The 19,985-nt window shown below is 38.7% G+C and overlaps 2 protein-coding genes across 5 annotated transcripts in view; one reads left to right on the forward strand and one right to left on the reverse strand.

Moving 5' to 3' along the window:
* The window catches only part of tgfbrap1 (transforming growth factor, beta receptor associated protein 1), a 52,523-nt gene extending 52,170 nt beyond the window's left edge, over positions 1-353 (reverse strand). Inside the window, exon 1 of one of the 4 annotated variants that reach the window (XM_048532300.2) lies at positions 24-353. In XM_048532300.2, coding sequence (XP_048388257.1) covers positions 24-219 — 196 coding nt within the window. In that variant the 5' untranslated portion in view covers positions 220-353. Of the gene's footprint in view, positions 1-4 lie in introns of all 4 variants that reach the window. The other 3 variants (XM_048532294.2, XM_048532295.2, XM_048532299.2) reach the window with 3 other exon arrangements.
* c6h2orf49 (chromosome 6 C2orf49 homolog) lies at positions 111-16,151 on the forward strand. The gene is made up of 4 exons (XM_048532301.2): positions 111-504; positions 2,542-2,711; positions 5,857-6,226; positions 13,129-16,151. The coding sequence occupies exons 1-4, from the start codon at positions 406-408 to the stop codon at positions 13,183-13,185; spliced, it is 696 nt and encodes a 231-aa protein (XP_048388258.1). The 5' UTR covers positions 111-405; the 3' UTR covers positions 13,186-16,151.
* Positions 16,152-19,985: the final 3,834 nt, after the last annotated feature.

Below are 19,985 nucleotides of genomic sequence, written 5' to 3' on the forward strand. Positions count from 1 at the left end.
TTACCCAAGCCTCTCGATCCTACCTGACGTCTTCCCTATCGGTCTCACATCCGGCCCCTTCCAATACGTTTCCGACCATGTGACATCTGAGAGAACGACCGGGAGAGACGTGACGTAGACCGACGCGCACCTTCCTCCTCCTGCACGGGGGGCGCTACCACCCGCATCTTCCACCACCTGACACTCGGGTTCGCTTTTACCCGCCTCGCCACAACCCATCACACAGTTGGGTCATTGCCCGGAGTCCCGCTGGTGGGCGTTCTCTCCCCCCCCGCCAAAGAAAGGGTAAAACGCGCTGGTGCAGTAGCCCACAGCTGGTTGCTCCCATTCTTGACTGTGACGTCGAGGCTCTGATTGGTGGAACGGGGTCACGTGACGCGTGGTCCCTACCGGGAGGATCTAAAGATGGCGGTTGCGGCGGTTGAGATGAGGGAGTTGGATTCGCATTTGTTGCTGCACCCAGAGCTCCTGTCTGGGGACTTTCTGCTGCAACTCCTGGAGCAGGTGAGAGTTGTGGTGGTGTGTATCGTTAAATACGGGAATACTTCGCGCTAAATCGGGTGGTTCTAAACCGACAGCTGCGCAGGCCCCGAAGCGGCTGTTTTGTTATAAATAAAAACCGAGAGAACTGCAGATACTTTAAACCTGGAACAAAAACAAAGTTTGTTGGAAGAGATCAGATCTGGAAGTATTTGTGACGGAAAAGAACAGCGACCCTCCCTCAGAACTCAACAACATATTGTTTTGAGGAAGGGTCCCCGGACCCGAAACGTTAACTCTTTTTTTCTCCACAGATGCTGGCAGATCTGCTGAGCTTTTCCAGCAACTTTGTTTTTCTTCCTGATTTACAGTATCCGCAGTTCTTTTGATTCTTACATTGTTATCCTGTTGATGGTACAAAAACTAGAGCATGCGATTTTAAGGTTTTCTGTGTAGGGGATGTAAGGAGGGATTGTTTTATGTGGTAGGTGACAGTTATTTGGACCTTTTGCAGCCGATGAGACTGGTGAGTGATTTTTGAAAAGAAATTAGGCACTTGGAAATAAAATTACATGGCTACAGGGATAGAATAGGGAATTTGAATTGTTATTGACAATTAGGCTTTAATAACTGCTTAGATGTTTTCAAAGCCAACTTTCCCTAGTTGGAAAATGCAAGAAGCAAAAACACTGCGGATGTGGGCAATCTGAAATAAAAACAGATGACTACATGAAATGTTGCTGCTACTGATGCTGCCTGGTATACTGAGTAATTCCAATAATTCCTAGCTTGCTATGTTAAATTCTCAAGTAGCATGAATATAAATTTTTATTGGCATTTTTTATCCTTGAGGATACGTCGAAGTGGTTAGGATTAATCTTGAAAATAAGATTGAGGGGAGACTCTAGGAGTTGGTAAGATAAGGTGGTGGTGGTGGGGGGGGGGGGTGGAATCCATCGTTGGTACAAAAACTATTTTAAGGTTTTGTGTCTAGAGGGTGTGAGGAGGAATTGTTTTGTGGTGGGTGACAGTTATCTGAAACTTGCAGCCCAAGTGGCTGGTGAGTGATTATGAAAAGAAATTAGATAGGCACTTGGAAATAAAAATTATATTGCTACAGGAATAGAATAGGGGATTTAAACTGAATTCAGGCATTTGAGAGGAAATTGAATTATCTGAACAAGAAAACATTGCTGAGTTATGGGGAGAAGACAGAATGGCACCATGTGCATTGTTCATCCAGAGCATGGGTGCAGATACAATGGCAGAAAGCTGGTGCTGCTGCAGAGATTTGCAACACTCTTGATAGCTTCAATAGCCTCCCTTTTGTAATGACTGTGCTTAGATAGTTTTAATTAACCTGTTCAGACATGGGGCATGTGAGACCTCAGTCTAGGCCTTCTGACCTTGAGGTTTGGACGTGTCTATTGTTATGAGCCTTATTATTAACAATAACAAGACTGTATGGGGGGGTGGTATTGGGGAGAGAGGATAATTAACTTGAGCTATAGGAAAGCAGAATTAGCTGATTGTGTCTTGAATTAATGTGAGATATATCTGACCTCTAATGGTTTTTGTAACAATAAACAGATATGGGGGCCTCGTAGTTTTTAATACTGGTATGTGACAAAATAATGTTATAAAAGTGATATATTTGATGCACTTAAATGTACTGTTTACTTTCAAGTTTCCCATAGCTTGTTTCTTGCACTATGATACTGTCAGTATATAGTCATACAGGACAGAAACAGACACCTCAGTCCGACTCATCCATGTTGACTCAAAATCATTAAATTTTGCAAGTGTAAGTATTGCACTAAATGTGGGTTTCAACAGGTAGCTTCAATTTCCACATTCTGTTGAATCTGAAACTTTACTATTTCAGCAGTTACTGTGGCATCAAAAATTTGGTAAATTTTGAACTAATATTTGGTGTATGTTTGTATGGTATTTTCATTCCCATTGTAGTATGCTTGGTTGGTTGGAAAGTAATATGTGCAATGTTGCAGATATGAGTGCAGTTGTTTGTGGAACTTAACTAGATCTGCATATTTTATTCAGAGAAAAATAGCCACTGATAACCTGCATGAAGCTCGGAAGGATCAGATTGTTGAAGTGTACATTCAACATGTCATTCCACTGCCACAGAGAGAGCTGCCCAAGAATAGGTGGGGAAGAAAGATGGCTGAGAAAAGAGGTCAACAGTCCATGTGTACTGCACAAACTAAAAGGCACGTAATTTTTTTGTATTGTATGGTAAATCAAAAATATTCATCAATTGTTTTAGCTTTATTGTAAGAATTCCTAACTTGCAGATTTCAGGTTTATGCTTTTGTTCTTGTGCTGAATGATGGGTGTCAGCAATGGTTTTCATACAGGCAGCATTAAAAAAAACTTGAGCGCTCACTAGGGCTTTATACATATTTGGATGTGAATAATAGGCTTGTGACCTGTGCAATGAAACAAAATTCAATTATCAGTGAAATTAGTCAATTACTTTTTTAAAGTACTAGTTTTATGATGTTCTTTCAGCTCTAATCAGTTCTGTAAAATTCTGTTTTTAAGCTATGTATATGTTGCAGAGTACAAATTTGCTGAATTAATTTCAATGAACGGGGCATGTTCAGCTGCAGGGGTCTGAATAATGAGATTGCAGTATTTGTTTTGTTCTAGAATGCTTGTGTTTATTAGAAGCCTTGATGATTAATGTTATGCTGTATGCCTAATTTTGATATGAATTCAAATGTGCACATGTTCCTTTATGTAGTATTTGTACTCATGAGGCTTGCACCAATAGTTGCTTATTATTTTATAATTTACTCATGCAACCATGGCATTATTGAGAACCATTTTTCACTTCAGTGTTATACTTGTTTCCAACATCCCAGGTAACTTACTTGCTACAAAACTATTTGTAGTGACTTGGAAATGTTTAGTGTTTATATATAGGGTTGCAATTTATCTTAATCTAACTAAATATCCTAACCATATTTTGATTAGTGACTGACAATCAAATCCATAATGTGATGGCCCTCCGCATCAGAGATCTGTTTATCAATATTCCTGCTAAGATCCTATGTCAACTTGGTTTGCGCTGTACTATCTCACTACTCAGAACTCTTATTAAAATCACCTTGCTATTTATTCTTTCCTTTTATTCTTTCATGGAAATCTATGCATTGATGGCAAAGTCAGCATTTGTTGCTCGTTCGTAATTATCCTTGAGAACGTGGTGAGCTGCTTCTTATTTGGTCATACAGCATGGAAACAGATCCTTCGGTCCAACTATAATCCCAAACTAAACTAGTCCTGCCTGCCTGCCTGTGCCTGGCCTATGTTCGTCAAATCTTTAGTATTCATGTACTGATCTAAATGTCTTTTGAATGCTGTACTTGTATCCACCACTTGCTCTGGAAGTTCATTTCGCACACAAACCACACTGTTTCTTTAAAAAAAATTGCCCCTCCTGTCTTTTTTAAAATCTTTCTTATGTTAATAGCCACCTCCCTCAGTCTTGAAATCCCCCACCCTAAGGAAAAGTCACCTACCATTCACTTTATCTGTACCCTTCATGATTTTATAAACCTCCATAAGGTCACCCCGAACCTCTCTCACTCCAGTGAAAAAAGTCCCCTCCCCTGTTTGTATTTGATGCAAACTTCAAATAAGTATGTACCTGAATCTCAGGTGTCTGTTCTACAACACCACCCAAGACCTTACTTTTAATTATGTAAGCCTTACCTTTATTTGTTTTACAAAATGCGGTACCTTGCGTTGATCCAAATTAAATTCCATCTGCTGCACTTCAGCCCATTGACCCAATTGATCAAGATCTCTTTGTAATCTTAGATAAACAACTTACTAACCATGTTTTCTATGTTCTCATCGAAATCATTCATGTAAATGACAAAGAAAAGTGGACCCAGCACTGATCCCTGTGGAACAGTGCTAGTCACAGGCCTCCAGTATGAGAAACAACCCTCCACCACCACACTGTCTTCAGGTGATAAGCCAATTTTGTATCCAATTGGCAAGCTCACCCTGAATTCCATGTGATCTAGCTTTACAAATTAGTACACATCTAGAACCTTGCCAGAGGTTTTACTAAAGCCCAAGTAAGCAATGTGTATGTTTCTGTCATCGTCAATATTCTTGGTTACTTCCTCAATCAAGTTTGTGAGACACCATTTCTCTCTCACAAATCCATACTGACTATAGCTAAACATTCCTTACCTCTCCAAATGTATGTAAATCCTATCTTTCAGAATCACTTTCAACAACTTGCCCACCACTGAAATCAGACTCCCAAGTCTGCCGTTCCCTGGCTTCACTTTTTATAACCCTTAAAAATCAAAAGGCACCAACATGAGCTACTCTCGAGTCATTTGACACCTCATTCATGTTTATAGATGATTAATCTATTTCTGCAATGGGCCCTGCAATTTCCTCCCTATCTTCCCACAAAGTCCAGGGATACATCATATCAGGTTCCTGACGTATGTCCACCTTGATATTTTCTAAGACCTCCAACATTACTACTTCTGTAATGTGAGCTGTTTTCAAAACATCAGTATTTATTTCTGAGTTCTCTAGCCTTTGTTTCTTCAAATGCTACTGAAATTGATCTGATACGGGAACTTTCACAGTATTTTTCAGAAATGTTTTGAGATTTAACCCAGTGATAGCAAAGGCAATAAAGTTGGAGTTGTTTGATTGGAGGGGAGTTTGCAGATTGGTGGTGTTCCAATATGTCTCGTGCGCCTGTTGTTTTTCGGCCATTGAGGTCGTGGTTTAGATGGCTAGAAGGTGCTGTTGAGAATATTTGGCTGGCTTCTACACACCAGAACTATTCTGTTCCAGTGGTAGAAGGAGTGAATGTTTTAAGATCATGTTTGGAGTGCAGTTATTTTGTCTTGAATGGTATCAAGCTTCGTGTGTTGCTGGATGCACTTCTTCCAGACAGATGGAGAGCATTCTATTAGTTCTGATTGTGCCCTTGTGGAGGTGAATCAAGTCAAGAGATGTCTTACTCACGGTAGGATTTCCCAGTTTTATGGCTGGTCCAGTTCAGTTTTTGTATGTTAGTGATCCCTAGGATGCTAATACTGAGCAATCACAATGCCATTTAATTGTCAAGGTGAGATGGTTAGATTCTCTCTCTGAGAAGGGCATTGCTTGGCATTTGCGTGGTGTGAATATATTGAAATATATAAAATGTTTAATAATTATCCAAGGACAGACACTCTATTAATCAGTATTTTATGAGGCATAATTACTTTGACCATAATGGATTGCGTGATTTTTCATTTCAAGGTGTTCCGTTTGGACATTTTAATTTGGTGTTCAGCTTACAGCCACATGTCACTTATTTTACAGACCAACACTGGAAGGCTCGAGGAAAAGACCGCTAATTGTGTTTGATGGCAGCTCTACAAGCACGAAAATAAAGCTCAAAAAAACCGAAAATGCAATGGCAGATCAACTAAAGCAGTCACCACCAGGAATCATGGGCTCCGCCCACATTAATAAACTGTCTGTCCAGCCAAGTGGCACAAATATTCTGACCGATAATAATGTGGTCAAAAGTCCAGTTCAAGGTGTTGTACCTAGCAATGATATGATTACCGTGAAACATGGAGGTGTTATGCCTTTGAAAACCTCTCCATTGCCTTACCCAACATCTGGAGGCACCAATCCCATAAAACTAAAGCGAGCGCTTGCAAAAGATGGAGAGGGAGATGCACCAGTAAGTTTTAAAATTTATCGTTTTTAGCCAGACCTGACAGGACATGCAAATTTAGATTTTTTGCACGCTTGTGTAATTGAGCTGTTGTAGTTGTAATGTAACTTTTTATGGAATTTTCTGAAATAACCATGAACTATATCAGTGAAAGCACAGATTCTGAAGAATGCATTAGAACAGATTGTTTGTTATATTAATTGGAAATTATTTCATAAATAGTCTTGTGTAATGGTTCAAGTTAGTGCATTTGTCCAATAAACATACTCATGTCTGAGCTTACATTTGTTTGTTTTTTTTGAGTGATATTTATTATTTAGCCAAATTAGATGTATTCCAATAAAAATTGATACACAAGGCAACCTAGGCAACAAATCTTTTTCCAGCATCAGTTCTCACTGCAGTTTTCTAGTCATTGTTATAAATTATAATTTTGAATACTGTACATATTTGAATTAATCTTTAGTTCTGCCCAGATCATGAGTGCTTCCTGCTGTTTATTCAAAATGAAGCAATAGCCCTGATGCTCTCACTTGTCAGCAGGGTTTTGTAGAAGTTGCTTTTGCCTCGCCTTGCATTCGATCCTTTTTAAAGGAAGGATTAGCCAGGGTTTAAAGAGCTTGCATAAGTAATACAAGATATTTTTTAATTGTAAAACTTATACTAATTTTAATATTCTATCTGTATTTGCTGTGAACTGTTTAAAGTAACATCTTGTTGCATTGTAAGTGGTATTATTTGAGTTTAAGATATGCTAGAATGTCAACATCTTAATGCGCTTGTCTTCAAATTAATGTCTTATGGATGTGAAGAGCTTTTAGGCATGACAAGCTCTCTAGAGCAGGGTCTGAACTGTGGTCCATGAGATACCCTCACTCTACAGCTGCTATAAAAAAAGATAATTAAGTAATAAGACTGGTAGTGCTGCTTTCTGCTGACATTGTTTATTACTTTACTGGGCCTTCCATCGGTCTGCTCAACTATCTGGGAAAGTTCTGGAAATTCTAGTGCAATGCAAGTCCTTGTATAACTTGTCTCTTGTCTCATTCTTCAATTTTTGTAATTGTGCGTTTAGAGAATGGGCTTTCCCTAAGGAGAAAGATAGGTAAACTTGCCACCTATTTAGAATCATAGATCGATTCAACACAGAAGGAGGCCATTTGATCCATCTTACTTTTGCTTGGTATGTGATAGATTTATCCAATTATCCCAACACTCTGCTCTTGCTTGTTAGCCCTTTCAATTTTTTTTTCATATTGTTCAATTTTCCTTTGAACATTTTTAGGTAGTTTTAACCTTTTTTCATTTGCAATTCAGATCGCAGAATACATTGTATGTATTTGCATCGCTCCTGAAGGTTGAAAGATTTAATGCTGAGCATTGGAAAAGGTGCAGAGGAGAATACCAGGATATTGCCTGGAATGGAGGGAAGGCCTTACGAGGAAGGGTTGAGAGGGCAAGGGACTTTTCTCTTTAGAACGACGCAGGATGAGCTGTGACTTGATACAAATGTGCAAAATGATCAGAGGTATAGATAGAGTGAACAACCAGAGACATTTTCCTAGGGCGGCGGTAGTTATTACGAGGGGGCATGGTTTTAAAGTGAGTGGAGGTAGATGTAGGGGAGACGTCAGAGGTAGGTTCTTTACAGAGAGTGGTTGGGACATGGAATGCGTTGCCAGAGAGGGTAGTGGAGTCGGCCTCATTAGGGGCATTTAAGTGGCTATTAGGTAGGCATATGAATGATGGTATAAGGTAGGTGTGGAGCTTAGATAGACCTTAGGATTAGGGTAAAAGTTTGGCACGACATCGTGGGCTGGAGGGCCTGTATTGTTCTGTACTGTTCTATGTTCTAAGTTGTACTAGATCCCTTAACCAAGTGATCATTCATCTATGGGCTAATGAGTATTGGGAAGCCATTTGGTGACTGAACATTATACCTATGCCTGTTAGCTCTGACTTCAGTTTATTTATTGCTGACAGAATAAAAGAATTTAGGAACAAAATAAACATAAGAGATTTAGGACAGAGACTAAATCAGTTTACACAGTTGCGAAGTAATAGAATGCACTGCTAGTGCAAGTTGTTGAACTACATGCAATGGGAACTTTCAAGAATAGGTTAGATCTATGGTTATAGGAATGAGACTTCTATATGGAAACAGAGTAGGCACATCTATTTAGGATATCAGCTTTTGCACAGCATAAGCACCAATATGGAGTCACACTTTGATTTCTCTCGCGAGTAGATCAGTTTTCCATTTGAAAGCATTGTTTGCTTTTTCATCTCTTGAGCACATAAGCATCTCTTCACAAACCTTACTTTTATACACCCTTTTAATAACTGTCCTTTAGAAATGGTCAATTCCCTTCCAGAAGGGTAACATTGTATCAGAGTGATGGGCCTGACATACGATGTAGAAAAAATATTCTAATGTACGACTTCCCTTCATGTGAAGTCCTTTAGGACTTCCAATCAGTCAACTGTTGAGTAATAGTTACAGGAAAGATGGTTAATGATGAATAATTCCTAACAAAGCACCTTAAAATCCAAGTTAGAAATGTAATTGTAAATCACAGTGTACATCCAGATTGTAGTGTCAGTAAAAATGAGGAGCAGACTTCTCAAAGCAAATTTCATTGGAAAATTAAGGATCATTTTCGTGATTGGGCGAGTGAAAATTTCATGAGTGTATTTTACTATGATTTAGATTCTATCTTAATGTTTGTTTGTGACTTGAGTTCAGACATGAAGACTAAAGTAATTCATCCTCCTGTTCCTGTTTTAAAGATGAACAATGTTAAGGAAAATAGATATTTAGGTTTCAGGATGATTTTGGCCACTTCTACTAGATGTCTATGACGAAAGCAGAAGATCATTACCATATTGCAAGTATTTAATATCAGGAATCAACATGAAAATGGTCTTCGAAGAAAGAATAGGTTTTAGAAGCAGATGGATTAATAGGGAAAGTTATTGCTCGAATATGAAGAGGTTTTTTAAAATTCATGTGTGGGTGTCACTTGCTGGGCCTGCATTTATTGCACATCCCTAGTTGCCTTGGTGGTGAGCTGCCTTCTTGAACAACAGCAGATGATCAATATAGGACAGTATATTTGAAGATGTGTTCTGAGAAGTCTGGACTTGCTTCCAAATTACAAAATAACTTTTTAATGTATCTTGGATCCAGTAGTGCATCCCAATTCATCATTAATCATTGCACATGCTAATTTTAAAAAAAAATCATTCAAGGTAGGTGACCCAACATTTAGTGTCTGCCCCTAATTGGCTTTGAAAATGTGATGGTAAGCCTTGCACTGCTGCAGCCTGTAGTGAAGTACTCCCAACAGTGCTGTTAGTTTCGGAATTTGGTCTAGCCATAATGAAGGACCATATTTCTCAGTTAGGAAGGTATACAACTTAGTGATGTTCCGATGCACCTGCTTTCTTTGTCCTTCTGTAGTGTAGATACTTTTGAGTTGTTGTAATGTACCTTGCTTATTTTCCACACTACAACTTTGGTCTTATTCAACATTGGTACACCAATTAGCCGAGTCACTTTGTCCTAGATTGTGTTGCGTCTTTTGAGTGTTTTCGGAGCTGCACTCATTGTTTCCACTTGACCCAATGCCATCAAAATCCTGTGATAATGGGAACTGCAGATGCTGGAGAACCCAAGATAATAAAATGTGAGTTTGGATGAACACAGCAGGCCCAGCAGCATCTCAGGAGTGCTCCTGAGATGCTGTTTTGCCATCAAAATCCTGGCTTGTGTGTTTGTAAATAGGTGGAACTGCTCTAGGAAGTCGAGAATTGTGCCATCGTCATAGACCTGCTATTGTAACTATGAAATTTACAGTCAGTCACATAAATGCTGACTGAACTAACCAAGATCCCCAGGATATTGCATGTGAGGCATTTGGTGATGGCCATGCTGTTGAATGTCAAGGGAAAGTGGTTAGCCTGTCTCAGTGGACATGACTATTGCTTGACCTTTGTGTGTCATAAATGTCACTTGCCACTTACCAATCCCCTTCTGTTTTATTATCAAAAGGATGATGACTATCAGAAATTTGGAACACAAGTGTCAAACAATCACAATTATATTCCCTTGGGCTGGAACCAGACCTAGCACAGCAGAGAATTTTCCACTTGATTTCCATTACAATTTACTCTACTGAGGCTCTTTGACCACATTCTTAAAGGGTGGCACGGTGGCTCAGTGGTTAGCACTGCAGCCTCACAGCACTAAGGACCCGGGTTCGATTCCAGCCTCGGGTAACTGTCTGTGCGGCATTTGCACATTTCTTCTCTTGCCCCCGCCGTGTCTGTGTGGGTTTTCTCCGGATGCTCCGGTTTCCTCCCACAGCCCACGGCGTGGACTTGTTGGGCTGAAGGGCCTGTTTCCACACTGTAGGGAATCTAACCTAATCTAATTAGCAGCTGATGTCTCATCTCATCCTTGGAATTCAGTTCTTTAGTCCATTTTTGGACCAGTTGTGGAATGAGGGTGGGGCTGGATGCTTCTGGTGAAACCCAAACATTGCATCACAGATCACTGGTGAGTAAGTGCTGCTGGACAGCTGAATTGACAACAGTATTCACACTTCTGACATTTGCAAGCAAATTGATGGTGCATTAATATATCAGATTGGATTTGTGCTGCTTTTTGCAACTGATTTATCCTGGGCAATTTACGATTTTTTTGTTGGCCAGATATGGATGATGATGCTATACTGAAACAGCTTGGTTAGAGATGCTGCTAATTATGGAATACACATCTTCAGCTCAATATTCAACTCAATATTGGAATTGAGGTCCAATCAATAATTTTCAAATGTTTTGTTTAATTTTAGTTTTGTATTTGATGGGTAGAATTTCAGTTTAGTTTTGCTGCCTGCATAGCTTGCATGGTGTTCATCGTTAATGTCATTGGTAAGTACAGTTCAGGTTTCAGCTAGCAGCAGCTTGTGCCCCAGGAATCTACATTGCATTATGGTGCTACATAAACAGTTTTGTTTTTCTTATGTGATTTCCAAGTCTAGAGAGTTAATGCATCTACAAAATCCTTGCCTATTTCTTTTGATAGTTTGGCATGGAACTAGTTACTGTTGTCATGCGGTTGAGCGGTCAAGGTGCTAGATTAAAGGATCAGCCTCATCAGCCGTGTGGGTTTGAATCCCACAAATTTCTTGTGCGGCTCTGTGGTTAGCACTGCTGCCTTGTATTGCCTGGGACCCAAGTTTGATTCCAGCCTTGGGCTACTGTCTGTGTGGAATTTGTCTGTGTAGGTTTCTGTCAGATGCGCAGGTTTCTTGCCACAGTGCAGAGATACGCAGGTTAATACCTTGGCCTTGCTAAATTGCCCCACGTGTCTAGGGAGGTGCTGGCTAGATGGATTAGACATGATAAATGCAGGGTAGTGGGGATAGGGTGGTGGTTGAGACTGGGTGGGATGCTCTTTGAAGGGTTGGTGCAGACTCAGTGGGCTGAATGGCCTCTGCATTATAAGGATCCTGTGATTCTAAGTTGCAAGATTCTAGAATATTGTCCATCTTAAAAGTATTATTTTCAGCATTTGAAACTTATGTTTACAGCTCTTATACTTTCTTCCTATCCATTTTTTTTGGATCTTCCCTTTTTTTGCATTTATGTAACCCTTTTATTTATTTCCTTCATTACCTTTTTGAAATCATCTGTAGATGTACTGTGGAACTAAGTGTAAGCTAGTTCCTGACATTTTTCTAAAGTTAATTTGTATCTGTGACCTTAACAGGAAAGTGAATATCTATATATACACTTGGATGTTAGGAAATTAGAAGTAAGATTTGACGATGGGTGAAAAAATATTTTATATCTGTTATCTATAGAAGCACTTTGCTGAAACCCATCTCTCCAAACAAATAAACCACCTTCCTAACTTCAGACCAAGTAGATTTTCTAACTTTCCAAAGAGGATTGTGTTTCAGAGCAAGTTTTCGTGAGTCCAAATTGTCATAGCACTTCACTTTATTATATTAGTGCCGGAGAAACTTAAGTAATACTAATCCTGGCTGGGTTTGTAAGGACCTAATGAAGGTGCCTGCATTATGATTAAAACTACAACATAATTCCTTGTTTTCAACAGTTCTGTGACAAGAGGTCTAATGGTAGATCGATAACTTTTTTGAAAAATTTTCGTATTTGAGTCAGTGTTCAATTCATTGAATCCCTCGGACAGCCTGGGACATCCTCCTCTAACCAAGGATGTTGATGCAGATTCTACTGTCCAAACTCAATCAAATCATGCTCTAAATTTCAGTACTGACATCGATCAGAATCAGTTTCAGTTCAGTCAATGTTTGCAAGAAGCCAACTGGCAGTCAAAGCAATTACCAGGGAAATTCCAGGAGGAAAAAGTGATCTGTTCACTCAATGAATATATTTATCACTTTTTGTTTTTAATTCTGATTTCCAGCATCTGCAATATTTTGCTTTAGTGGAACTGAGACCATTTGATCAGAAATGATTGGGAGAGCATATCAGAACTGTACATTGTTGGCAAACATCTGCTTTGACTAATCTAATTTAAGTTAAATGTTAACCAGGTAATCCAGATGGTGAATGCCAAACAGTTGAGGACTGAATGCATGGCATTGTTCTCCTTAAGTATCACTCTAGTTAACAAACTATCAGAAAATATGTTTGCTGAATGGTTACAGATATTACATTGCACAGTTAAATTACATTTTGCTCCTACCTAGTGCTGATGAAACATACAAAAAGCAATCATGCAATCTTTCCACTCCCAATACATCTTGTACAACTTGGCAATTTAGTCAGTACATTAGTGCTGATATAGACACTGGGTGCTCAGAACAGTTACATATTATTTAGAATTGCAAATAATGCTTTGTTTTTGCCTGCAGGTGGAGTTAAGATCTACAGAGCCAAAGAAAAAGATTCAACATATTACCTGGCCATAAGGTCTGACAGTCCTGTTTTTACAGAGGATGTGTTTCATTTACATTTTGATGTTGTCATGCCAACTAACATGTTGGAAATGGCAGACTGGAAAACCAACTGGGAGTAAGGCATCCGTTAAGCAGTTAATTGATGTCCATGATCCGTTTTGGTTCTGTAAAATAGACCAGCCAGTGAAGAGGTATCTTTCACTGAACAATTTTATACCATAATACAAATTTATATAGTTGCTTTCTGTTTGTGAAAGGAACAAGTTCACTTCTGAATAGAAATAGGAATATTCTGTCAGTCACAAATCAGGTATAATACTTCACTTTATGCACAATTTACCCCCAAGTCTGCATTTAACAAACTATATGTTTGGTCTAAATTTGAGACACACTTTTAAAACCTTAAAGGTAATTAAAACTCATGCTTCTATTAACATTGCGTGATATTGTCATTTTCCAATCTTAAGTCATGAGAACATTGGTGTTTTAGTGTTGGCAACAAAAGTCTCGGCAATTAAAAACGTAATACCTGTAGTTGGTTTCTATGATGTACTATTGGAAACTTATGCCTCTTTAATAAATCCAGGGTGGATGATCTCTATGATGTTCATTGGTTCTGCTATAAAATGTAAATTTGGTATAATTGATTATTTCATTGGTCACTGAAATGTCCCAAATTTTTAAATTTCCTTGTCAGACATGATTATGGTGTGTTCACCTGTATGAATGTAGGAATATTTACCTGAGTAACTTGAAATCTCTTAAGTTGTTCAGTGTATGGCTGAACTTCTGGATTCATATCCAAACATGTGATCTAACAATGCAGAATCAAAATTCAGTGCAAATGTTTCTTCATTTTCCTTTTACAGTAGTTTGCTAATGAAGGGACCCAAAGGATCCAGATGCAAAAAAAAAGTTCAATTTATTATAATGCATGGCCATTTCTTAAGAATGCCTCAGTTAAATTAACAAATGTTGAGTTACTTTCCACTCCCATTGTTATACAGTTCACTCATTGAGTTTAATACTTATCTCATGAGCAAGTCTGACTGAAGTGTAAGAAGCTGTCCTGAGTATATTCATGGCAAGAATACCATTCGGGATAAACAGCATATAACTTTTTAAATTTTGTTGATTGGTTGTCTTGTGCCCATCAAGGTGATGGATAGTAGCGTTGTTAGGATGTGAAACAGTTATCCATCACACTGGTCTGGTATTGGTGTCTAACAGGCCAAGGTCAGATATATTGTAACTAGCTGCCATGTCTTTACTTTGCCTCAACGATCTCTCTCTCAATAATGTGCCTTAACATTCAGAAACACAAATCTACTGCATCAATACAATGCTTCCATTTCCCTGAAGAACCAAGCCTGTGCCCTAAGATTGGTAATGAGTGCCAAAATATATGTTCAGTTCAGCAGATGATCCATCAAGTTAGGACAGCCAAAAATTTGGTTTTGTCAGAAAGTTCACAAATAGGAAGGAGGGATGGAATCAAATCTAGCTGCTACAGGTGAAAAGTCATACATTAAGTCCCACATTCCTAACATGGTCGCAAACAGATGTCTGTATATGTACTACTTTGCTGAATTTACATTACCAGGCAATATAATTAAAACTGGTGCATTCCAAAACTATGATGTGAGAAGGGTTGTGACTATTAATACAAAAAAATGACAAGGTTTGTAGTGTCTCCCTTTATATATTATTTTGCACGGTAACTTTAACTATGTCAGCAGAAAAAGCAGTTTTATCAAGTCAGCAGATCAACACTCCTGTCTAAGAAGGGATTTTTGTTTTAAAAACCTAAAAGATGTTCAATATTTTGCAAAAACAAAAGGGTCTAGACCTGCAACGTCAACTTTCCTGCTCCTCTGATGCTGCTTGTCCTGCTGTGTTCATCCAGCTGTATACTTTGTTACCTTAGATTTATGTAGTGCCTTTCTTGACCTAGGAATATAGAAAGCACTTTACAAGCAATGAAGTGCTTTATGAAGCAGATGCACTGGTGGGAAACAGCAGCCAATTTTTGCTCAGCAAAGTCACACAAACTCTAATACCACAGAAATTGATGTTTGAAGAATCTCTTCATTCTTCAAGTAATGGCATTTGATCTTCTACATCCTCCTAAGTAGGTAAATGGGATCTAGGTTTAGTATCTTAGAAAGATGGTGCAGCATTTCCTCATTATCACACTAAAGTTTCAGCTTCGTTTGTGCTTGTTTCTGGAATGGAACTCGGACCCACACTCTTCTGATTGAAAGGCATGTATGCTTGTATTGAACTATAACAGGCACCAAAAGTGGACCCTTAAATGATGGCACAGATGGGAACCTTGTGACAGTTAATGCCTCAGAGACTAAAGCACTGAGTCTGTTTTGAACTATAGGTGTTCCTGTTGTCTGTTAGTACCATGAAACTAAACAAACGAAGCAGACTCCTCTGAAATAAAAATTAGATAGCAGGCAAGCAGTTCTTGAGGGAGATAATCAAATAGTAACAGGAAGAGTTGGTAGGGCTGATTCTTAAAGTTAGAGGGAGTGTATTGTGGTAAAAGACCTGGAGGGCAGTTTTAACCTAATCTTGTGGTAACATATCATTTTTGTCACTGTTAATATTGTGTCAATCTCTTTATCTATTGCATTGCCATTAAATTCTGCATATAGGTTTTGAGGTGAGCTGCAAATTGCTGTATATATTATTCTTCAGACACAGTAAATCATAGCTGTCTTATGCTCTGCTTTCTGAATTAATACTACCATTATGTACAAAAAGCTATTGTTAACACTGATATTAAATTTAAATGCCTGTCAAAATAAGCTCTGGGTTACCAAACTATATTGCATTTATCTTTGAACCCCTCTTGACTGCTACTTGAACTGTAAATTACTTATTTTGTTGGAAATAGCAGAAGTTTACATAACATTGTTTTAGATGTGTGTAATTTTTGTATGAGTGGTAAAAATAATCATGACTTTTTAAAATAAATGTTCTTGAGTCTTTAATCTTCCTTCTGTTTACCCCACCTCTCTTCTCCATCACCTCCCACCTGTCTAACACACCAATAGATAAATACAATTGGCACCGTGTGCACATTCATACTTGATTGATTTAGAGCTCAGATCATGTACGTGATAGGTATCGAACACATTGTTAGCAGACAAGTTTAATTTAACAAATTATTTCTCGAATTTTTCTTTCATAAATCCATTTGGGACTTTGTTATGAACCCTGTGTGGCTGTTTACTTTTACAGATGCCTCAATCGAATAATAATGCATGACAAGTCAAGTGAAAGGCCTGATGGAATGTGTGTCACTTTGCCTATTGTCTTGCACCACAACCAAAGTTTTATTTATTAATAGTCCAGTGTAATTTTCAAGATGTAGCTTTTACAGCACATGAAAGCAAAACCAACCACACATTTGCACTGAAGTATGAAATTTGAAGCAATGCTATATGCTGGACTGTCATGATGTACAAAAGCATCATGTTTTGCGGCTCTAGGACAGTAGATTTACACCTGATGTAAGCATCCTGCAGTCAGCATTATTTTCAAGGAATTGTGAATCTTCATAGAAAGGAAATAACTGTAAGCAATTGCATGACACCTGTACATCTTATTGCTGCATGTGATCAGTGGAAACCAAGGGTAAACCAAAAGTTTAATTCACACCTTTTAAATTAAATAATTGTCAGATTAAAATACGAATGTTTTAATTGATAAACTTAATCAACTGCTTGTTGGACTGACTTAATAAGTAATAGTAATTTGTATTTTATTAATGTACCAAGTGTTGCATGTCTCAGGGACCAGTGCTTGGATTTCTACTGTTTGCAATTCATCAAAATGACTTCAATGAAGGGTTGGCAGGTAGAGTTGCTAAATTTGCTAAGTTAACATATAAAATAAGTGGATGAAGATCTGGCAAGCGGAGTATAATAAGGGAAAACAAGTATATTTTGGCAGGAAGGAGAAGAGCATATTAACTAGATGCTGTGAGACTGTAGAGTTCAGAGAAACAGAGATATCTAACCTATATGAATCACAAAACCTTGGTATGCAGGTAAAGGAACTTATTAGGAAAGTTGGTAGACTGTTATCATTTATTGCAAGGAGAATTGAATACGAAAGTAGGGAGATAATGCTTCATGTGTACAGAGAATTGATTAAACCACATCTGGGGCACTGCACACAATGTTGATCACTTTATTTAGAAAAGTAGATGCATTGGAGTCAGTAGAGAGTAGGTTTGCCAGGCTAATACCTAGAGTGGATGGGCGGTCATATGAAGGAGGTTTGGACAAGCTAAGTTTTCAACTGCTGGGGCTTAGAAAATAAAAAGCACATTGTTTGAAACATACAAAGCGCTGTCGGGTCTTGATGGGTTGGATATGAAGATGATTCACTTTAGGAGGAATAATAGGAAGGCAGAATACCGGATCAATGGAAAGATTCTTGGTAGTGTGGATGTGCAGAGGGATCTTGGTGTCCATGTACATAGATCCCTGAAAGTTGCCACCCAGGTTGAGAGTGCTGTTAAGAAGGCTTACAGTGTGTTAGGTTTTATTGGTAGAGGGATTGAGTTCCAGAGCCGTGATGTCATGCTGCAACTGTACAAAACGCTAGTGCGGCCTCATTTGGAATATTGCGTGCAGTTCTGGTTGCCCCACTACTGGAAGGATGTGGAAGCATTGGAAAAGGTACAGAGGAAATTCACCAGGATGTTGCCTGGTCTGGAGCGCAGGCCGTATGAATAAAGGCTGAGGGACTTGGGTCTGTTCTCATTGGAGAGAAGGAGTCTAAGAGGGGATTTAATAGAGACATACAAGATGATCAGAGGATTAGATAGGGTGGACAGTGAGAGTCTTTTTCTGAGGATGATGACTTCAGCTTGTACAAGGGGGCATAGCTACAAATTGAGGGGTGATAGATTTAAGACAGATGTCAGAGGCAGGTTCTTTACTCAGAGAGTGGTAAGGGCATGGAACGCCCTGCCTGCCAATGTAGTTAACTCAGCCACATTAGGGGCATTTAAACAGTCCTTGGATAAGCATATGGATAATGATGGGATAGTCTAGGTGGAGGGGCTTAGATTAGTTCACAGGTCGGTGCAACATTGAGGGCCAAAGGGCCTGTTCTGCGCTGTATTGTTCTATGTTCTATGATGTTTCCTCTTATGGGAGAATCTAGAACGAGGGGATGATCCATTTAAAACAGGTCTGAGAGTCAAGAGTTTCTGTATGTCTTCTTGAAAAGGCAGAAGGAGGAGCATCTTTGAAAATTTTGAGGCATAGGTGGATTTAAGGTTGTGATCAAATTAGATATTATTTTATTAAATTATGGAGCAGGCTTGAAGCCAGAATGGCTATTCCTACTCTTGGTGGTCTGAAAAAGAGTTGCTGGACTTGAAATGTTGACTCTAATTTCTTTCCATAGATGCTGCCAGGCCTGCTGAGTTTACCAGCAATTCCTGATTTTTTTATTTTGGATGATCAGCATCTGCAATTCTTTTATTTTATCTTAATATAAACATCGATTGCTATGGGAATTTTGAGAGTCAGAACTCTTAGATTTTAGCATAACAAAATGCTGAGCATGTCACCGTATTCATTGCCTACAAATCAGAGCCCTGTTCTGTTATGTAGTTAGGCCCCACACCTTGGATTCTGCATTTAATTCTGGTCACCAACACAAGGGAAACGTCAAACCATGTGGGATTCTGGGTGCTGCTTTCAAAAAACTGTATTTGAAGGATAAGCAAGAACAATTTAAATATTGAATAGAAAAGGAAAGTAATGTTTAATTCAGACAATTTGTATGTTGGCTCAGATAAAGTGGTAATGACAAGTGGCATCACAAACACATTCATACGTGTTTGATTTTCAGTACATATAAATGACAGACCTAGAACACATTGTTAACAGACAAGTTTAACAAGTTATTTCTACATTTGCTGTTAGTAATCCTTTTGGAGCATTGTTATGAACTGTGTATGAGGCCGTTTAGTTTTACAAGTGCCTCAACTGAAAAAGGTTGCACATTGAGTTAAGCGGAAGGCCTGTGAAATGCGTGCCATTTTAGCTACCCTCTTGTAGTTACTTGTACTACTAAGTAAAAGTTAATATCTAAATTTAGGTAGTATTACAAGACAGACAGACAGCTCAACCCAATCAGCCTTTTCTATTAAATGATCGAAACCCTCCAAACAGTCACTCCAATGATTGCTCACCAGGCAATCGAATAACCAATCCCAGATTTTGTAAAAGATTAATTACCAGACGCCAGTTTTGTATCTTAATCAAAGGACTTAATTATTTATTAAATACAGAATAACTTTAGCAGGGAAAAGATTGAACAACATGGTACCTGATTAATGTCTGCGTTTTAAACACAAAACGTCTGATCTCGGCCATCATTTACATAATAAGGCAGACAGGCATGTAAACACAGTTAAGAAATGAATAGTGGAAAGTAGCAAAATTGGCCACATTACTAAAATGATTTTCATGACGTGTCATTTCACAGGCATAAACGTGGACCCCTTGGCTGCTTTTTCTGAATTGTTTCACAGGGTCACCCCAGTTTACCCAGGCAAAAGCAGCAATACTTATAACTCAGCTTTCTACATTTTCGGCTTCCAGAAGCTAGTGTAGCCAATTAGGCACAGAACTTTCAAATATTCATGCTGTGTCAGCAACAGCCCAGAACTGCCTCTCAGAAAACATGCTTCAAAAAATCAACTTTAGTTCTGGTTCCACCCTGATACTCTGATCAACTCTTCCCAAGGTCTCAATTACCATACGATATCT

Source organism: Stegostoma tigrinum, chromosome 6, assembly GCF_030684315.1.
Source record: "Stegostoma tigrinum isolate sSteTig4 chromosome 6, sSteTig4.hap1, whole genome shotgun sequence".
NCBI lineage: Eukaryota > Metazoa > Chordata > Chondrichthyes > Orectolobiformes > Stegostomatidae > Stegostoma > Stegostoma tigrinum.